The sequence below is a fragment of the Narcine bancroftii genome, chromosome 2 (genome assembly GCF_036971445.1).
Source record: "Narcine bancroftii isolate sNarBan1 chromosome 2, sNarBan1.hap1, whole genome shotgun sequence".
In the NCBI taxonomy this organism is placed as follows: Eukaryota; Metazoa; Chordata; class Chondrichthyes; order Torpediniformes; family Narcinidae; genus Narcine; species Narcine bancroftii.
Genome location: NC_091470.1, coordinates 108985109 through 109006962, shown reverse-complemented (window position 1 = coordinate 109006962; position 21854 = coordinate 108985109). Strand labels below are relative to the sequence as shown.

Sequence of the window (21854 nt, the reverse complement as noted above, 5' to 3'; positions counted from 1 at the left end):
ACTCGATCTCTCCTCATAGGCCAATCCCAGCAATCAAACAGGTGAACCTCCTCTGCACCTCCCTCAAAGGAAGGAGACCAGAACCACAGGCAGTTCTCCAGATGCAACCTTGTACATTTGCAGCATAACCTCAAATTTTAAATTCATTATCTCTGGCAATGGAGGCCAATGTTACATTTGACTTCTTAATAGCCTCCTGCACCTGCAAACCAACCATATAGCACAGTAACGGGCCCTTTCAGCCCACGAGCCCTTGCTGCTCAATTGACCTATAACTCCCAGTACGTTTTGAAAGGTGGGAGGAAACTTGAGCACCCGGAGGAGACCCATGCAGACATGGAGAGAACATACAAACTCCTAACAGAGAACGCTAGATTTGAACACCAGTTGCTGGCGCTGAAACTGCTGTGGTAACCATTACGCCAACTGCCACCCCAGGTGAGAGCATGGATAAAGTGTGTGTGACTTGCTAAGAGCAGCTGGTGAATAGACACAGCGTCTGACCTGAGTAATGAGGTGGCTGATGCAAGTCCCCTGTCGTTGTGGGAGCTGACCTCCAACTAGATCTCTGCATCACTGGTATCCAAGCAGGCTGGCTGACAATCTTGAGACAGTCCATGTTAAATGACATTGGGGATTGACGAAGTATCATTCTTAACCTTGAGATCTCTCCAACTCCAGATAGCTCAGGAACTGTTTTGCGTTTGGAAATATTGCCAATGCTCTAATGTTGGAGATGTGGCAACTAGTTTTTTTCCCATAAACAGCAACACCATGACCATATACAGTAAAATCCCCATTATCCGGAATTCAAGCAGCAAGCATTTACCAATCCCCATAGATGCCGATACTGGGGTTTTTACTGCAGTCTAAGATTTGGGATGCTCTTTTTCCAGGAACTACAGGTGGAATTCCTTTGGTCTATCTGCAGCCAGTCAAGCCATCTCCAACCGTGCAACACAACTCTCTGCCCCTTCTGCTGTCCCACCTGAGCTGGAATTTGTTCTTTGATTCGTTTTCGGAATCTGGGGGTAACCAACAATGCCGGGATTTTTGCCTCTCATAATATTTTATTGGCAATAAAATGCTCTGAGATGTTTTGATGGCATAATGTCCAAAATAGTGATCCTTAAACCTGAACTCACAATCTAAAGGGAAGAATTAAAATCCTGTCACAATAGCATTTTATTTGGAGCACAGTAGAAGCCGATTCCAGCCATTTAAGCCAGAGCCGCCTAATTACACCCAAATTAACCTACAACCCCGTATGTTTTGGAGGGTGGAGGTAAACATCCCCCCCCCACCGCAGGCATGGGGTAAACGTACAAACTTCTGACAGGCAGCGGCAGATTTTAACTTGGGTCACTGGTGTTGTAAAAGCATCGTGCTCGCCGCTACACTAACCACACCACCCAAGGAAGGAAATTTGAATTCAGTTAGTAAATAAATTGCAACTATAAAACATCTTTAACTTGCTGACTTGTTTCCTTATTTGCTCTCCAAAGTGGCTGGGAATGGGCTTTGAATGACAAGCCTGGCTGGGGTCAGTAAAAGTGAATGCCACAATACTGGATTGAGTTTGCCTGGAAACAGAGTGGGTTTCTGCAGTAATAGGTAGGAAGATCTTTTTTTGTTTTGAGTTGATGCAATGGGAGAACTCTGGAATTCAGTAAGAAGTGGAGATTATCATGGACTGGAGATTTAAAAACACAATGCTGGAGAAACTCAGCAGGTCAGTGTACAAGATAAAGATGCATAACCAACATTTCCGGGTTGAGCCCTTCATCCAGGTATATACCTTGACCCCTTCATACCTTGATGAAAGGCTCAAGCCTAAAGCATTTTGATTGGTTAAAGTAGTTCCTCCCTCATTGTGTTTGTACTTCAACCACAGTTGAAGTTTTGCTATGGACTGGAGATGGTCATGGGAACAGTTCAAGGAATAAACAGAGTCCTGAGTAAGTTGTCTTCTGTGTCCAAAACAGGTGTCCCATGAACGAGAGGTGATTTTATCCCCCCACACACCCCCCAATGCCTGTGCCATCTTGTTGAAGGTTAGAAATTTGAACTCCTTGCCTCAAAATACGAGGCAGAAGTGGGGGGGGTGGGGGGGTGGAGTGGGTGGAAACTTGGCACACTGACCCGATGTTCCTAGAAATCCCAGAGACCTGTTCCTTCTTTGTGCTTTTGGAATGTTTCATCATCTTTGGAAGAGGCCAAAGATGTGGGTGGCCTTTTGATGCAATGGAGTGATTCAAGTGTCTCCTTCTTTGCAGATCCAAGGAGCCATTATTATGTCTTCCCTCATTGAGGTGCTGATTGGTTTCCTGGGACTACCAGGAGTGCTTCTAAGCTACATTGGGCCACTCACCATTACCCCGACAGTGGCGCTGATTGGCCTGTCCGGTTACCAGGCAGCAGGAGAGCGTGCTGGGAAGCACTGGGGTATTGCAATGTTGTAAGTGTATTTTTATATATATATATTTCCAAAATGTCACTGAAATACATCAAGTACTTGTAGTTTTGGTTCCCTGGTATAAGAAATTATACTATCAATGGAGGCAGACCAGAAGCGATTCCTTCTGGTAGGTGTGAATTTCTACATTTTGGATGGTCAAACTTGAAGGCAGAGTACATGGTTAATACATTTCTACCACACTTAGACTATTGTGTTCAGTTCTGGGTAAAGAGGAGATTTCCCCAGAAATGTTGCCGGGATTGGAAAATGTGTCTCATGAGGCAAGGTTAGAGAATTGGGCCTTTTCTCTTTGGAGTGAAGAAGGTTGAGAGGAGACTCCATGGAGGTCTGCAAAATTCTGAGAGGCATGGATAAAGTGGACAACCAGTGCCCTTTCTCCAGGGTGGGAGTAGCAAACACCAGAGGATGTCTGTACAACGTGAAGGGAGGAAAGTTTCAGGGAGACATCGGGGAGTACTTTGTTTTTTTTTACAGAGTTGTGGGTGCCTAGAATCCTTTGCTGGGGTGGTGGTGGAGGCTGGAACACTAGGGGCATAAGAGATTCTTACAAGCACATGGGTGAAAGGTAGGTAGGGAGGGTTTTTTTTTGTAAGTGTATATATAGGTTGGCACACCATTGTGGGCCGAAGGACCTGTACTGAAATGTTCTATGTAATTAAGAGTTTGGTTTATATTCTTTGGGGCTTATTCAACCATGCAAGATCCTGAGGAGTTGTGGAAGGGTAGATGTTGAGATGTTTCCATCAGTGGGAGTCTCTTCCCCAGAAGAGAAACCAAACAGTCTGCTGGAGGAACTCAGCGGGTGGGAGCAGCGTCAGCGAGAGGAAAAAGAACGGTTGATGTTTCAAGCTGGATCGCTTCATCTATTTCTTTCCTCCCAATGCTGCTGCATTTCCTGCTGAGTTCCTCCAGCGGGTGGTCTTTGGCTTCAGATTTCCGCTTCTGCAGGCTCAAACAGGTGGGGATAGAGTCAGAGGATGGTGGTTTAAAAGCAGAGGTGCGTGGTGTTATGAACCTAGAGAGCAGTGATTTAAAAATTAGCCCAGATGGTGTTCTATTTAAAATAATATTTTTAATTATTAATCAACACCTGATATAATTTAACTGACTTACCTAAACCTAACTAAATTTATATACAATTATTTAACTTAAACTCTAAACTACAGTAAAACCTCATTAGAACGCGGTAGTCAGGGCCCAAGATTTCATACTGTGTTATAGCCAAGTCGCGGAACAGATGCATATATGTCATGATTCAGGAAGCAGGAAAACCGAATACTGTGTCTCAAACCCTATAATGAGACCTTTAAACTCCACATATTAACATACACATCTTGTAAATGAGTCATGAGTCCATTTTTTTGAATTTGTGGCTGTTATTCTGGAATCCTAAAATCAATGTTTGGGGTCCACAGACACCTGCGCTATAAGCGATTCCACAGATTAACGAATCACGCTCTAATGAGGTTTCACTGTACGTGCAACTATATTGGTGTGTGGAATGCCCCGATCCAATACAGTTCAAGCTCAATTCTGGGAAGGCAAGTGAAGGTTCAGTTTCGGATGTTCAGCGACAGCACGTGGGTTTGAAATTGATGTGTCACACCGGCCTTAGGATGGGAAGACTCGCAGGCCTTAGGATGGTGGAGACACACAGGCCTTAGAATGGTGAGGCATGCAGGCCTTCGACAGGTCAAACACACAGGCTTTAGGATAGCTGAGGCATCCGGGCCTTAGAATGGAAGAAGCAGTTCATGGAGGGTGAAAGAAGGTTGATTAACTCACGAAAACCCTTGCTTTGGCACTTCAGAGAAATATCCTTTTTAAATGAGGTCCTTCTTTCATTTGAAGTGGAGCACAGTACCTCTTCTGCAAACTTTAAAATCCTTTTCGCGGGTCAGTCGAAGTGATTTGTTATCCCTCTCTATTAACAGGAGGAATTCTGACAGTCTGTCTCGAACCACACACAAAAAAATGAGACCAAGTGGGTTTCTCAATCCCACAAGGGAGGTGGAAGGGATGTTTCTCTATGCTGCCTTCTTAAAATGGCCTCTTGAACTGTGCACTGTCTTTTTAAGAAACTGGTCACATGGTCTCTGCCCCTGGTTTCTCCAGGGCTGCTCCCCTTCAATCTTCAAACACATCAACTTTTTGCAACCTGCTGCTAGTTCACCGTCACTTTCCAAACCCTATAGGCTTTTGCTAAATCGAATCTCTTAAAGGGATAGTCCCACACCATAAAATGAACTGGAAAATGGGTGGGGATGGATCATCACTGTGTGATTGTCTAGAATTCTCTACCTTCTCCCCCTCCCTCTTTTCCCCAGTGTTGCCTACACTTCCCCTTCCAAGTCTTTCCTGTAGCTCGTTCTTTCTCTCTCTCTCTCTCTCTCTCTCTCTCTCTCTCTCTCTCTCTCTCTCTCTCTCTCTCTCTCCTTATTCCTGTCTCCTTTAACAGAGCCAAACCCCTTACCTCTCTCAAACAATTCTCACTTTCCCTCTTCTCCATATTCATGTCTGTTGGTCTGTTCTCTTTCTCTCCCCCACCCCCACCCCCCACCTCCCCAACCTTTCTAGATGCCACCTGCTTTTTCCATACCTTGAAAAAGGGCTCAGGTCTGAAGTGCCAGTAAATATATCTTTATCTCCTACGGGCGCTGCGAGACTGGCCGAGTTCCTCCAGCATTTCTATGGTTTTTTTTTTTGCGGCAATCATAGCGTCTGCAGCCTTCTGGCTCCACTGAGGTACTTGGAGCACCACAGACAGGTTACAGAGTTGGGCAGAGAAGAGGCAGATGGAGTTCAATCCAGATGAGTATGAAGTGATGCATTTTGGAAGGATAAACCAGAAGGCTGAGTTCAGGGCTAATGGTCAGATACTTAAGAGTGAGGATGAATGGAGGGTTCTTGGGGTCCAAATCCAGACATTCATCAAGGTCGATGCAGAGTTTGATAAGATAGTTAAGAAGGCCTTTGGGATGCTTGGATTCATTAATGGGGGATTAAGTTCAGGAGTTAAGAGGTCATGTTGCAACTCTACAAATTTCTGGTGAGGCCACTCTTAGAGCATTGGGTTCAGTTCTGGTCACCTCATGACAGGAAGGATGTGGAAGCTCTGGAGAGAGTGCAGAGGATATTTACCAGAACGTTAACTGGAAAATGTATCTTATGAGTCAAGGTTAGTGGGGCCGGGACTTTTATTTTTGGAATGTAGAAGGATGAGAGGATAATTGATAGAGGTCTACAAGATTATGAGAGGGATAGATGGGGTGTACAGCTAGCACCTGTTTCCCAGGGCAGGAATACCCAATACCAGCAGACATGAGTACAAAGTTTAGGGAAGACATTAGGGTAAGTTTTTTTTTAACATTGTTGATGCCTTGCCAAGAATGGTGGTGGAAGCTGAACCATTAGGGGCTCTATAAGAGACTCTTAGACAGGCACATGAATGAAAGAAAAATAGAGGGTTACAAGGCAGAAAGGGTTTAGAACTTTTTTTAAGGAATATATGGGTCGGCACAATATCGAGGGCCGAAGGGCCTGCACTATAGTGTTCAACGTTCTATATATAGCCCATGTTCCTCCATATTCCCTGCATATTCATGTATCTATCATGAACCCTCAAACACCACCATTGTGTCTGCTTGCGTCACTGCCACTGGGAACCCATCACTCTCTATGTAAAACCTTGCCCACACACTTTTCATTTGAACTCATCTCCCCATTTGGTGTTCAGAGAGGAGGTAGATGCATTCTTGAAATGTTGGGGAATGTGAAGCAGTTCATAGGATTTGAGGCCTGGGGTAGAACAACCTTGGCCAAGAAGCCTACTCTTTTCTGAAGAAGAGAGGGACTGGAACCTATGCTCCTGGTTAGGGACTAGCGTTGATGTTGGCTTGCCGTTTGGGGCCTGTCCCTGTGGAGAACATGGGGACAGGTAAGGACTTCTGATGGGACTCTGCAAGTGAGCTCTCACCCAGATCACCACTATGTTCATTCTGTCCCTTCTCCCACAACAACTCCCCCTCCATTCTATCGGACAGCACGTGAATATCCAGATTCAGGGACAGTTTCTTTCCTTTTCTCCTATTCACGAATGGACTCCCTTATTGGTCAAATATCATGCATTGTTTTAATTGTACTTTGTAATATTATACACTTCTCGCCTTACCATAAAATGACATCATTTACTTTTGCTTTTTTGTTGAAATACCTTTTATACATGTATGGGTTGACTTCCCTGGATACCATTAAAAAAAAACAAAGCTTTCTACTATATTTTGGTAAACTTGACAACCTTTGGGATAGTTATTAATCAGCCCAATGTGATGATATCACTTTTGAGGTCATTGAGAAGGGAACTTGAATGTAGCAATAATAATAGCTTGAATTTACAAAGCACCCTTTTTAGTCACGAAAAATATCTCGGAGTTCATGAATATATTTTGACCTTTCCCCAACCGCTGGTTGATTAAAAGCTTGAATAAAGAAAGATTATTTTTTTCAATTGTTTCCTTGACATGGTTCAGAATCCCCAGCCTGTTCACCTTTTTGTCAGGTCACAGCTGATACCTAAACCTGCAATTTCCCACTTCACTGAAACCTCCAATTAATAAAAACACAAAAATCGGATCTAAAATGAACGATTGAAGGAGCAACAATCTTTGGCGGAAGAAAGTTCTGAGCCTCCACCCATTCTGCGGGTAGGAGTAACTCCTAACTTCGCTGCTTAAATTTAGACATACAGCGTGATTCCAGCCCACAAACCCATGCTGCCCAATTAACCTCCAACCGCGGTTCGCTTTGGAGGACGGGAGGGAAGCTGGAAAATCCGGGCAAAACCCACGGAGACATGGGGAGAACATTCAAATTCCTTACAGATAGCAAAAGATTTGAACACCGTTCACTGGTGCTGTAATAGCATTGCACAAACCGCACCAGGCCTGTCTCTGATCTCTAGCCTTAAAGGTTGTTTTGTTGAGTCGGTGTCCAATCATATTTATTTTGGCTTGATCTCAAACTCTAGGTGGTGACTGGCCAACTGATATCCATGTTGGAGGGCGTATTGATAATAGCTAAATTAGAATGAAGGGACTGAATGAAGAGAGAGATCTTTGAAATCGTTTAAGTTTTCCTTGGATCACGGATGGCCTGAGACATCCAGGTTACCTGGATGTCTTTGCACAATCTCGCTGATGTCCAGGTTTTTGTTTAATTCTTGAGTTTTTGTCCTGATGTCCTCTAACACTTGGATAGAGTTTAATATTAATGACACAGCACAGTCATTTCTGGGCCATGAAAACCGTGCCACCCAATTAACCTCACAACCCTGTACGGGTGGGAGGAAACTGGAGGATCCAGAGGAAACCCACACTGATCACAGGGAGAACGTACAAACCCTTTACAAGCAGCAGTGGATCGCTGGCACTGTGATAGCGTCAGGGGTGCAGTGCTAAATTTTTAGGTGCCAGAGCTCCCCAAAAACAAGGAGGTGCCCGGAGCGGACCCTTGAGGTTCCTGGAGCGGCCCCCTGGTGAGCTTCAGCAGCACTGCGGCCCTGAATAGTGTCGAGTCAACTGCTACGCCAACCATAATCTTTTCCTGACAGATCCGATGCCAAAGGCCCAAGGGAAGCATAATTGGGCTGAGGGGGCCAGCATGAAAAATGATCAGGTTGTGGTGACTGCTGGGGAAAATGGTGTTTTTTATTGGGGGTTTGTTCAGGACACTTGAGGGACCAGCATCTGAAACAGAATTGGGGAATGCAAGTCGAATGTCCTAGACTGGGACAAGAGTACCCTGTGTTGTGGCAGTAGGAATAAGGAAGGCAAGGATGTTTCCCATGGTGGGGGATTCTTAGAGAAGAGGGCACAACTTCAGTGTAAATTAAAAACAGGTGTGAGAAAATTTCTTTAGTCAGAAGGTCGAGAGTCCAGAACGTGTTGCCACAGGTGGCTGTGGGAGCGAGGTGTATTTAAGGCAGAGATTGACAGAGGCATCGAGGGTTACAGGGAGAAAGCCATTGAGTGGGCCTGAGTGGGAGAATGGATCAGCCTATGATAGAACAGTGGAGCTGACTTGATGGACCGATCAACCACCTCCTGCTCCTAGCTCTCGTCATCATTGTTGGAGTGGACAGGTCATACTAGTTTTGAAGACCCAGTTTTGAACAGGGAAAGGGCCATTCAGCCCAGCAATGCCATCCCTCTGAAATTACCACATTGTTTTTTTTCAGGACGATATTCTTGGTGTTGTTTTTCTCCCAATATGCACGGAATGTGAAGCTGCCTCTTCCGATTTACCAATACAAAAAGGGATGGACGGCGTACAAGTTGCAGCTCTTCAAAATGTTCCCGGTAAGTTGCTGTTCTCCTTGGGGCCAGCACCAAGGGATGTGATGTCCAGGATCTACAGCACACTCCCCCCCCCTTCACCCGCTCACTACCCCCCCTTTCACCCGTTCACTCACTCTCCCCTTTCACCCGCTCACTCACTCTCCCCTTCACCCGCTCACTCCCCCCCCTTCGCCCGCTCACTCCCCCCCGACCTGCTCCTCGGTTTGTGATTTACTGCCTTCAGAAAAGGAAACTATGAAAACTTGTTGTTCAAGGGGAGACTTGAGTTTCTATTGCACTTTGCATGAGGTAACCCAATGGTTCTCAACCTTTTTCTTTCCACTCACATCCCACCTTAAGTAATCCCTATGTGGGATGTGAGTGGGAAAGGAAGGTTGAGAATCACTGCTCTGGACCCAATTGTTACTGAGAAAAATTGTCATTGGCCCATTTCCTTTGGAGTTATGAAACCGTGCACATAACGAGTCATTGAGGGACCATTAAAACAGTGGTTTTCAAACCTTTTCTTTCTACCCACATCCCGCCTTAAGCAATCCCTTACTAATCACAGAGCACCTATGGCAAAGGGATTGCTTAAGGTGGAATGTGAGCGGAAAGAAAGAGTTTGAAAGCCACTGAGATAGCCCAAAGGGCCCTACAGGCAGAGAGCTACTTTTTACAGTAAAATCCCTGGAATCTGGCATCTATTGAGATTGCCAATGCCAGATATGCAAATTTTCCGGTTGCCTGAGACTCACTCTTACGTTGCCTGACTAATACACATGCAATAAGAATACAGAGTTTTGAAAAAATGCAAAATGTAAAGAAATTTGAAAACTAAAAATTGCAGTCCATAATTATGTTAATTCACTTAACTTACAAAATTTAAATTTATATTCAAGCCCTGATCACTGCCACTGAGCAGTCTGGAATTTTGGACTTTAACTATGCATCTTTACCTCCTATGGTTGTTGCAAGACCAACTGAGTTCCTCCAGCATTTCTGTGTGTTTTAATTACAATCATATCATTTGCCGACTTTGATGTTTTATTTAAGTGTGGGTTAACCTGTCTGGCTAGCACGCTAAATGCAGCTTTCCGCAGTATCAGTACATGCAACAACAGAAATGGCAGTCCAACATCTAATTTGTCTCCTGCAGATTATTTTGGCCATCCTGGTGTCGTGGCTTCTATGCTTCATTTTTACTGTGACGGATGTCTTTCCACCAGACAGCGGCCAGTATGGCTACTATGCTCGCACCGATGCAAGGAAAGGAGTCCTCTCTGTGGCGCCGTGGTTCAAAGTTCCTTACCCCTGTAAGTGTGGACTCTCTGCATCCTCCCACTCACGGGTGGCGGGGGGGGGGGGCTGCCAGGAGCCCATTATCACCCCCTGCTATTCAGAGCTGATTTATCTCCATTCCTCGCTGCTGATAGGCGAAATGGAGATCTTAATTTGCATAGGCCTTCCCACAACGCCAGGATGCCCCAACAGGTATCATTATTTTAAAAGTTGAGGGAGCACCCTCCCATCAATAAACCATCATGACGTTGAAGAATCGTAAGACGGACCATCGTATGTAGGGAAGCACCTGTATCAACTCCAGTTTCCGTTACAACCCCCCTCCCCCCCCATCTTCTTCCTCCCAGCTGCCTGTCCCTCTCTCTTCCCTTTTCCCTCTGTTTCCTTTCACAGAGCCAAAATCCATTCTCACAGTTCCTCTCATCATATCCAATTAACACCTTTTGTTGGTCTGGGCTCCTCCCCCTTCCAGTCTTCAGTCTTTATTCTGAAGCCTTCCTGTCCTTTCCTTGAAGAAGGGCTCAGGCCTCAAACCTTTACCTCCTATGGGCACTGTGAGTCCAGCTAAGTTCCTCCAGCATTTACTGTGTGTTTTTACTTCAATCACAGTCGACAGACTTCACTACATTGCACTAATATGGGCACTGGGTGAATCATTCACCGAGACTTCTGGAAGACTCCAGATCCCTCTTGGCTGCTCCCGCGCCTCGCTGTCAGCCCACCCAATCTCTGACTCTGCAAACCCAAACAATCAACAAGCTGCAGGTTTAGGCATTTATTCCAAACCAAAGCAAGTGCCTGAGCTGAAACACACTGGCCATAATCATAGACCAATGCTCAAAACTGCCGGGAAACTCAGCAGGTCACGCGGCGTCCACAGGAAGCAAAGGGATTTTAGCAACATTTGGGCCTGATATCCTTCGTGTTGAAGGCCCCAAACTGTATCCTTTGCTTCTTAAAGGCTCTGCGTGACCTGTTGTTTTACGGCAATCAATCACAGCGTCTGCAGACTTTCCTATTTAACATCGGACGTGATTTATCGGTTTTAAAAATTGGGATATATTCCTGGTTTAAGTGTTTTCCCTGATTAATGAACCTGCCCATCGACTCTTAGCTTAATTATTAAAATATATTAATTTCCGCTATCTGCCATTCAGCCACATTTTTTTGTCATCCCGCTGTTCACTTTAGCATTGATTCTTGAGCAGGGCTGACTCTTTTTTCTGTTCCTCGCAGGTCAGTGGGGACTGCCCACCGTGTCCGCAGCTGGTGTGATCGGGATGCTGAGTGCAGTGGTTGCCAGTATTATCGAGTCCATCGGTGATTACTACGCCTGTGCCAGGCTGTCCTGTGCCCCTCCCCCACCAGTTCATGCAATCAACAGGTATCTAGGCACATCAGGGAGCGTGTTTGCTTGCGTGTGCTTGCGCTCATGTGTGTGCATGTGTGCACTTGTGCATGTTCATATGTACTTGTGCATGTGTGTTGTGTATGTATTGTGTGAAAACGTATGTGTGTATGGGGCTAATTTCATAGTTACAATTTTTCCTGGTATAATTCAATGTTCTGCTTTCTCTATCCCTGCCCTTCATTTTCCTCTTTCTTTTCCCCTTTCTCTATTGCTCCCATGCATGCGTGTCTGCCCTCTTCCCCCGTGCCACCATTTTCTGTTTTTTCATTCTGTTGTCTTATGTCCTCCCCTTCTAACCCCTTTGACATTCCCTTTCCCTCCCGTCCCCACCTCTGCACTGCGTGCCACCCACTTGCTAGTCTGTACGTGTGCGCCCAACTAGTCTCTTTCTGCTTCTCTTGAGCTCCAAGTGGGCATGTTTGGACACGTATTCAATGGGAGGCGTTGCCCTTGGTAACGATGACCTTGGACAACAGCAGCTCTGGGTCTCCATTCCTGTTAACAAGCACACAGTGTTCTCGGCTCACTCATTTGTACCTTGGTTGCCATGGACTTCATCCTGCAGATAAGGCTTGAGAGATCCGCAGGAAGCAGGGTCAACCGCTGTGAGAATGTGTTGTCATTTGATCAGGAATGCCAGAAGCACTGTCCTCGATCACAGGGTGTGGGACAAAGTAGGTCAGGACCAATGTTCTTCCATGCATCTCTGAATCATAGAGCCCTTCAGCATAGAAATAGGTCCTTCTGCCCATCTAGTTTGTTCCAAACTATTATTCCGTCTCACCCCACTAACCTGCGCCCAGACTATGTCCCTCCATACCCCTCCCATCCGTGTGCCTGTCCAAATTTTTTTATTAAATGTCAATCCGTAAATGGTTAACAACAAAAAAAAAAATTGGAGCCCTCATTGACCACTTCATCTGGCAGCTCGTTCCACATTCCCACCACTCTCTGTGTGAAGAAGTTCCCCCTAATGTTACCTTCAAACTAGTATTTCTCAACCTTTTTCTTTCCACTCACATCCCACCTTAAGTAATCCCTGTGCCATAAATGCTCAGTAATTAGTAAGAGATTGCTTAAGGTGGGATGTGAGTGGGAAGGGAAGGTTGAGAATCACTGCTCTAGACCCAATTATTACTGAAATATTTCGCTGGAGAAAAATGGTCATTGACCCATTTCCTTTGGGGGTTATGAAACCGTGCACATAACGAGTCAATTAGGGATGATTAAAACAGTGGTTTTCAATTTTTTTCTTTCCACTCACATCCACCTTGAGCAATCCCTTACTAATCACAGAGCACTGATGGCATAGGGAATATTTAAGGTGATATGTGAGTGGAAAGAAAAAGTTTGAAAACCACTGATTTAAACATTTCACTCTTAACTCATGTTCTCTAGTTGTTGTCTCAACGAACCTCAGTGGAAAAAACCTGTTGGCATTTACTTGCATTAATTCAATTTTGTATACCTCGATCAAATCTGCTCGTATTCTCTGACATTCCAGGAAATAAACTACTAACCTGTTCAACGTTTTTATGCAACTTAGTTCCTCAAGACCCAGCAACATCCATACTTGTAAATCCTCTCTGCACTTATTCTTGTCTTATTGATCTCTTTCCTGTAGTTCGGTGACCAAAACTGCACACAATACTCCAAATTTGGCCTCACCAGTGTCTCGTACAACTTCACCATAGTGTCCCAAGTCCTCAATACTCTATCTTAGTTACAACAGAATGAAACAAGAAAATCTGCAGACGCTGAGGGTGCAGTCAATGCCCAAAAGTGCTGGAGAATAAAGGGTTCAGCCCACAATGTTGGTGATTTCTTCGGACGCTGCAGGTCCTGCTGAGTTTCTCCAGCACGTTTGTGTATTAATTGCCACAGAGTTGAGTATGGGAGTGTAGTAAGTAGTTAGTCAGGGCTAGTAGGTAGTTAGTCACTGGACTGTTAGACCACAGATGTGAGTTAAATCTTAACATGGCAGCTGGATAACTAAATAAATAATTGGGAATAAACCTGAGAATTAGTAATGGTGGCACTGAAATGACCAGATCATTCTAAAAAGCCCTTCTGGTTCGCCCGTCGTTCACGGTGAAGTATGGCCTTTGTACAGGGTGGGGGGGGGGGGTGTGCGTGTGTATGCGTGCCATAGGGAGTTGGCAGAATGCAGTTGGATTCTGAGGGACGGAGGTGGGCAAATGGGCAGCTTGTGGCTGGAATGTCCTTGAGTGTGTTTGTCTGCACGCGCCTGTGTGTGGGTGTACCTATGTGTGTGAGAGGGCGTGCCTGCGTATGTGTGTGTGTATCTGAATGTGGGCACCTGTGTGTTCGTGAGTGCATGGGTATGCCCGTGTGCGTGTATACGTATGTATGTATGGGCGTGCCTGAGTGTGTGCATGTGTGTTGGGTTTGCTTGTGTGTGAGCACTTGTGTATGTGCATGGGCATGCCTGTGTGTACGCTGCATGCGGCATGTGCATTACATTTGCCACATGTATGTACTGTGTGTGTGTCTGTATGTCAAGCTGGTGCTCACAAATGAGGTGTGTGCATGTGTTTGTGTCTATCCATATTCACTGGGAGGAAATAGCAAATAGGAAGCCTGTTCTTGAGTGAAAGATGCGAGTTTGGTGCTGAAATAGTTTTTGTCTCGAGCATAGATCCCTTCCAATGACACAGAAGCAGTTTGCCCATCATCGTCCCACCCCCCCGCCCCAGCCCCTGCATCGGATTGGTCACCCCCAGGAACTGCCGCACAGCTGAATGCTTCTATTGAGCAGGCTTGTGCGGATCCTGCAGCAGAGTTGGTTCTTGGCTGTTCCACCCTAAACCGTGGCCCGCCCTGTGTCTGTCAGTGCAGACCCCATGGAAATTGAGAACTCTGAGCGGCCTGGATTAAGAGAAATAAACAACAAATAAAGAGTCAGTCATGGGCCACTTTCTTACCAAAATCCTGATAATTCTTGATCTTCTCTGTCACCAAGAGATCTACTGCTGAGAAAGAAATAATTCGACGGGCAATTTGGCCTGAACATAATAATAATTTTGTTCAATGATTCAGCATCATCATCTCCCAGGGTAGAGAATTTCAAAACGTCAGTCAACGTCCCTCAGAGAAGTGCTTCTTTTTCACCTTGCTCTTCACTGAGTGACCCTTTATCCTGAGGCCAAGCCCTCTAAGTTTGAGATTGCAGTGGCTGGGTGGGAAAAACGCTGTCGACATTCCCCCCGGAATCTTGTGTCCAGTTGTGTTGGTCGACATGGCCCCAGGGCTCCATCAGATTGAATCTCGTTCTTTTAAACTCCAGAGAAATTGGGCCCAGTTGGCTCAATGCAAGGCAAACCCTCCCTTCCCCCTGCACCCTCCCCCTCCCAAATAATCAAGTCAAGTGACCATCCTTCACACAAGCAGCAGGAGACCGAAACCTCAGCAGTCTTGCCGAAGGCCTGAACAAACGCAGCACGTCTTTGGTCAGCATCCTCTTCATGCTAACTGCTCTGAGAGAGATGTTGCAAATGCTTCCTGTTTAGAATCTGATGCAGCTTAAAATAAAGGCAAGGCATGCTTACCAGTCGGTGACACTCTCCTGGGTTACTTGACTGGGGCTGAAATAAGATTTGGTCCGCTGTTTCCAGTTACCTGGTGATCCACACCCCTGATTTCCCAGTACAGCTCAATACGATGATAAATTTAATCTGTGATGCCTAGCATTGCCAAATTCCCCGTCGAATGATTTATTTCTCAGCAGTAGAACCATTGAACATTACAGCACAGAAAACAGAAAAACAGGCCCTTCTAGTCTGTGCTGAATATTCTGCCTTGTCCCGCTGACCTGCATGCAGTCCATACCCCTCCCATCCACAAACCTATCCAAAGTTGAGCCCATATTCCCCACTTCACGTGGCTGCTCGTTCCACACACCCAATGCTCTTTTTTAAAATTCAATTTGGATTCAATTTGCATCCTCCAGTGCAGTAACAGCCCCTCCTGGCCCATGCCACCCAATTGACCTACATCCCCCAGTACATTATGGAAGGTGGGAGGAATCCGGAGCCCTCAAAGGAAACCCACTCAGACACGGGGAGAACGTTCAAACTCCTTACAGACAGCACAAAATACAAACCCCTGTCCCGCTCACAGTAACAGCATTGTGCTAACCATACCACCCAACTTCTGAGTGAAGAAGTTTCTCCCTAAACTATTCCTTTTTCGCCCTTAACCCATCTTGTCTATTTAGTATCTCACCTGACAACCTACTTGCATTTACTCTGTCTATACCCCTCATAATTTTGGATACTTCTATCAAATCTTCCCTCATTCTTCTACACTCCAGGGAATAAAGTCCTAGCCAGTTTAAGCTTGCCATGTAACTCCGTTCCTGAAGTCCAGGCAACATCCTCATGAATCTTTTTTGCACTCTTTCAATCTTATTGACATCTTTCCTGTAGTACCCAAGGGAATGCTCCCTAACTTTGACATTTCTCTGTTTGAAGGGGCATCATGATTGAAGGCTTGTCCTGTGTACTGGACGGGTTGTTTGGCACTGGAAATGGGTCCACATCCTCCAGCCCAAACATTGGCGTGCTGGGAATTACAAAGGTAAGACCACAACTGCCTGAGGCCCTCCCCAAATAAAGCTGCCATCTTCCTCCCAATTTGCGGCTACTGGCTCGCCCTGTTGTCCATTGTTTTTCCTCCGATTTCTGCTGATGGTAAATCTTTTGTGTTTTTTTTTAAACACAGTCACTGCATTCCGGGAAATTATTCCCAATTTGCCAGAGTGCAGTCTGTGTAAAAAGATCGTAACAGGAATTACTGTTACGAAATTTTACCTTCTGGACCCCTCGACATTTTCCACAGGTCAACTGCAATCTCAGCTGAACTCCAGGCAATCCATGAACAACATGCTAATATATAGGGTATTCAGTCTAAACAGGCGGTGCGATACAGATATTTGGAGTTTTGGTTGTTCCTTTGTGAACGGCCACTCCTGAAAGGTAGGGAGACGCATTAAAACGGAAAAGTCACGCAAGTTCTATTTTTAAAAAAAACATATTTGTCTGCCTTACCGTAGACTAAAGGAAATTCAAGAGTCCTTTTTTGTCATAATAAAAACAGTGCAATATTACACGGAATTTGCTTCCATCTGCCATAAGGCAGATTTGCCATCGGCAGAAATTGCCAGGAGTGCCTCTTACAGTCAGAGAAAGAGAGGCCAAAGAGAGTCACCTCCCACCCCGAATCACCAAGTGACCGTGGATTTCACGTAATATTATATTTTCTGTTTTATTACATGACAATAAAAGAATCTTGAGGCTCACCTTTAGATAATGGTTTATGAACAGGTGGTTGAGTATTTCACTTGGCATTCAGCACTCCCATACCACATGGATTGGCCAGTGAAGCACACCTCCCAACCCCAGCACCCTAATTGCATGAACGCTGCAGGAACCTGCTGTGGGTGTTTCCTTCATCCATGTCACCGTGGACGTGGTCTGCTGTTTGTCGAGAACGAAGTGAACCATAAGTGGCGATCACTGAATTGCTGGAAGAACTCAGCAGATCACACACTTCCCGGGGGGTGGGGGTGGTGGGGGTGGGGGGAGTCATCAGGTTCATTGAAACCTTTTATCTCAATGTGGGAAACGTTGACTGACCTTCTAATCATGGATGCTGTCTGGCCCTCTGAGTACCTCCATCAGCTCACTGTCTGCTCAAGATTCCAGCCTCTGCAGCTTTGAATTTCTCTTGGAGTTTCCAATCGCAGTTTGATCTGAGCAATTAGACATCCTGTTCGGGAATGTTTTCAGTTTGGAAATTTGTCCTCTTTTGCAATTTTTTTAATTCTTGGGTTTTGTCCTGGAGGTGAGGTTGCATTTCCCTCAGTTAGATCCGAGGCAGATTCAACCTGGTCAAAGTATAGTGAACCCACACTAAATCATCTGAAGTACCAGCGTTCTACCGATTCAATAATAACAGATTAAATTCAGATTTATTGTCAGAGTACATCATCAACAACACATACAACCCTGAGATTCTTTTTCCTGCTGATGAGGCAAAATTACCACTTATTTGTAGTGTAAAAAAAAACTACTCAACGTACTCTAACACAAATAAAGAAATGTAAACAAACTGCACAAGTAAGAGCCCTTAAATGAGTCCCTGACTGAGTTTGTTGTTGAGGATTCTGATGGTGGAAGGGGAGCAGCTTTTCCTGAACCTGATGGGGTGAGTCTTATGGCACCGATACCTCTTTCCTGATGGCAGCAGCGAGAACAGAGCGTGTGCTGAGTGGTGTGGATCTTTGATAATTGCTGCTGCTCTCGACGGCTGCATTCCCCGTAGATGTTCTTGTTGGTGGGGATCAATGCCTGTGATGTCCTGGGCTGTGTTCACTACCTTTTGCAGGGCTTTAGGATGAGGGGTGTTGATGTCCCCCATACCAGACCAAGATGCATCCGGTCAGCACACTTCCCATCACACCTCTGTAGACCTTTGCCAGGGTTTCCAATGTTACACCAAACTTCTGCAAACTCCTGAGGAAGTAGCGATGCTGACGTGCTTTCTTCACGATGCCATTGGTGTGTTGGGTCCAGGAAAGATCCTCCGAGATAGTGACTTGCAAGAACTTAAATTTGCTCACCCTCTCCACCTCTGATCCTTTACGCTCAGGGGTTTTGGTATTCCCATACCAGACCATGATGCAGCTGGTCAGCACACTTCTCTGCAGTGTCACAAGCCTGGAATTGCTCTTTGTAACAAGCCTGTTCTTTGTTGACTTATGGATGCCTCTTGCAGTTCCTCTCAATTATCCTTGCTGGTTGGTTTTGTTTCAAACCATGCCTGATCATTAACCCCTTCTGGTGTCATAGGTTGGGAGCAGGAGGGTCATACAGTACGGGGCTGCGATGATGCTTCTACTTGGAACCGTCGGAAAATTCAGTGCGCTCTTTGCCTCGCTCCCAGACCCAGTCCTCGGAGCACTCTTCTGCACTTTGTTTGGTACGTTGCTGTTTCCTCCATCGGTATTGCTGCACATCTGGAGCAGCTGCTAAATGGGGTAATGGAGGGGGAGGGTAAAGCTCGGATGATGCAAGGTTAATGCATAGGGTTTCCAGGGGGGCAATATTCAGCTGAGGCTCTGCCCTTCGAATCCAGTAGCGATGATTCTCAGGATGACCAGGTTGCGACACAGAGTCAACAAGTTCTTCCGGGTGTCCCAAGGTAGCAATCCGGTCTCGTCCCATTTGACTGAATTAGGTCCATATCCTGAATTAGGTGCATATCTTCTGTGGAGAAAGAACCACAAGACACAGGAGCAGGTAGGCCCATTGGCCCATCAAGTATCCTATCCTCCCACTCCTCGTAACCCTTGATGCCCTGACTAATCGGCCTCTGCCTTTTAAATACACCCAATGACCTCGCATTCACAACCGCCTTTCACAAACTCTCAGCCCTCTGGCTGACGAAATGTCTGCATCTTTGTTTTAAATATACTGAGGTTGTGCCCTCTTGTCCAAGAATCCTCTGCATATGGGAAACATCCTTGCAGCATCTAATTCGACATGCCTCAACATTCTGTACTCTCAAGGAGTACAATCCAAGAGCCAGCAATTGTTCCTCATATGCTAACCCTGGTATCATTCCAGTAAATCTTCTCTGAACCCCCTCCAACACCACCATGTCTTTTCTCAAATAAGGTGCCCGCAACTGCACAACATGCTCCGAGTGAAGTCTCAACAATGCTCTATCCCACTAGAAATGAACGGAAACATCGCATTCACCTTCTTCCCCACCGACTCAACCTGGAAGCTAACCTTTTGGGTATTCTGCTCGGAGTGCCTTTGCATGTCGGAACTCTGAATTTCCTCCCCTTCCAAATAATACTCTGCCCATCTGTTCTACCAAAGTGCATGGCCGTGCACTTTCCAACATCGCATTTCGTCTGCCACCACCTTTCCCAGTCTCCTCATCTATCCAAGCCTCTCTGCAGCCTTTGCGTCTTTCAGAATTTTCAGACTAAACGTCTCAAGTTAGAGATCTCTTTAACTTTACGCAGATGCTTCTCAGTTTCCATTTTGCGATTGAATCGAGTTTATTGTCATGTACCAGGAAACTGCTTCATTTTGGGCTCAATCCAGGCAGGTCAACTAATAGCGTACTAATATCAAAGTACAGGGAATTGTGTTAAAATACCATAAGATGTCTCTTCCCCCACCCCCGCTGAATTTATACTTTCAATATAAGACTTCCCCAAGTCTTACTGCCCCAATAGTCCTTTACCAACCATCTCACTGACCAGTGGAGTGATGCTGTCACAATATTTTAAAAGCAATAAAGGTTTAGATTTTATCAGCTTATTTTAAAATAAACCCTTGTCAGCTCCTTTAACAGGCCGTTTAAAGCCTGTACAAAGCTGACAGCTGTCAGACTGGGCGGAAGGACCCCGCGGGGGAGGGGGCACTGAGACTTTGCTGTTAAGGTTCAGATTTTATACTTGGCGTGTAAGACGATCCCTGGTTTTGGGGTGGCATTTTTAAGATCCAAATACCGTCTTGTAAGCCAACATACACAGTAAATCAAATAGTGCAGCGTATAGAGAAAAGTACTGTTTGTAAGATGGTTCAAGAGCGATGTCTTTTGCTGGTCAGAGATCCGTTAAAAAGTCCGACGAAAAGCAGTCCCATTTGTGGGATCCCACTGGGGACAAAAAGTTTGACAAACACTGGCACTTTATCCCAGTAATTAACCACCAATCTACCAGTTAACGTGCCAGTGTGAACACTCGCAAATCGGCACACGGATGTCATATTGACTGCCAGAGTTGAGTGTATCATCCCTGGGGCGATCTGACGCCTGCGTGCCTGTTAGCCCTGTGTGAAAGGGATGGGGGTGGGGTATCCTGGGACCAGTTAGTGAGGATAGGCGCTCCTCTCCTCTGGGATGTGAGCATGAAAGGACGCCGAGAACTCGGATAACTGTGCTCCAGTGTAAACAGCTTCTTTAAATGATTGGTTGAACAGCCAATTTACTGGTTAGGAAGTGTGAAAGGAGATAATGGGAGATGAATGGATATTTTCCAGTGAAGACGCTTTCCACTAAATGTGCCTCTTTGCCTGCAGGGATGATTACAGCGGTGGGATTGTCCAACCTTCAATTTGTTGACCTCAATTCCTCTCGCAATCTCTTTGTCCTTGGATTCTCCATCTTCTTTGGTCTCATGTTGCCCAGCTACCTGAAGCAGAATCCCCTTGTAACAGGTAGGTGTGCCTGGCATTTCACAGTGTTGTCTACAAGAACTGAAGTCCCCAATGACTCCCGTGGTCAGTATATTTGGCGCAACCGCTTTGGCTGAATGACCCCTGGGCTGCTACAAAACCAAGAACAGTTCTTTTTTTTCTCCCTTAGTCAGCATTTTCGGCTCTATAATAATCTTTAAAGTTTAGCAGTTGTAAGCCTCCTTGTTTATACCATTCTGTTAATTTATCTAGTGCTATCCTCGGTTTCCCCCCTTTCCATAAAAATTTCCTTATTATTTTCTTTAACTCCTTGAAGAATTTCTCTGTCAGTTGTATTGGCAATGCCTGAAATAGGTATAATATCCTTGGAAAAATGTTCATTTTAATACAGTTTATCCTTCCTATTAGTGTTAATGGTAAATCTTTCCAATGCTCTAAATCATCCTGTAATTTTTTCATTAGTGGATAATAATTGAGTTTATATAGTTGGCCGAGATTTTTGTTTATTTGTACACCTAGGTATCTTATTGCTTGCATTTGCCATCTAAATGGTGATTCTTTCTTAAATTTTGAGAAATCCGCATCATTCATAGGCATTGCTTCACTTTTATTTCCGTTGATCTTGTAACCCGACACTTCTCCATATTCCTTCAATTTCTTATATAATTCTTTTATTGATAGTTCTGGTTCTGTTAAGTATACTATAACATCATCCGCAAATAAACTGATTTTATACTCCTTGTCTTTTATTTTTATCCCTTTTATATTATTTTCTGTTCTTATCAATTCTGCTAGTGGTTCTATAGCTAACGCAAACAATAAAGGTGATAGTGGGCATCCCTGTCGTGTTGACCTGCTTAAATTAAATTGCTTTGATACATGTCCATTTACTGTCACTTTCGCTCATGGTCCCTTATATAATGCTTTAATCCAATTAATATACTTCTCCGGTAAACTGAATTTTTGCAATACTTTGAACAAATAATTCCATTCTACTCTGTCAAAGGCCATTCCATTCTACTCTGTCAAAGGCCTGCATTTTCAAGTTCTGCACTGATCTTCACAATATCCCACTCACCCTGTGGCCA

General features: G+C 45.1%; 1 protein-coding gene across 4 annotated transcripts in view; it reads left to right on the top strand.

The window, feature by feature from the left end:
• Positions 1-21854, top strand: part of LOC138754133 (solute carrier family 23 member 2-like) — a 78554-nt gene that overhangs the window by 46497 nt on the left and 10203 nt on the right. For all 4 annotated transcript variants that reach the window (XM_069917989.1, XM_069917987.1, XM_069917988.1 and 1 more), the window contains 7 exons: positions 2277-2458; positions 8715-8835; positions 9974-10130; positions 11353-11500; positions 16021-16126; positions 18400-18529; positions 20650-20787. In XM_069917989.1, coding sequence (XP_069774090.1) covers positions 2277-2458; positions 8715-8835; positions 9974-10130; positions 11353-11500; positions 16021-16126; positions 18400-18529; positions 20650-20787 — 982 coding nt within the window. The remainder of the gene's footprint in view (positions 1-2276; positions 2459-8714; positions 8836-9973; positions 10131-11352; positions 11501-16020; positions 16127-18399; positions 18530-20649; positions 20788-21854) is intronic.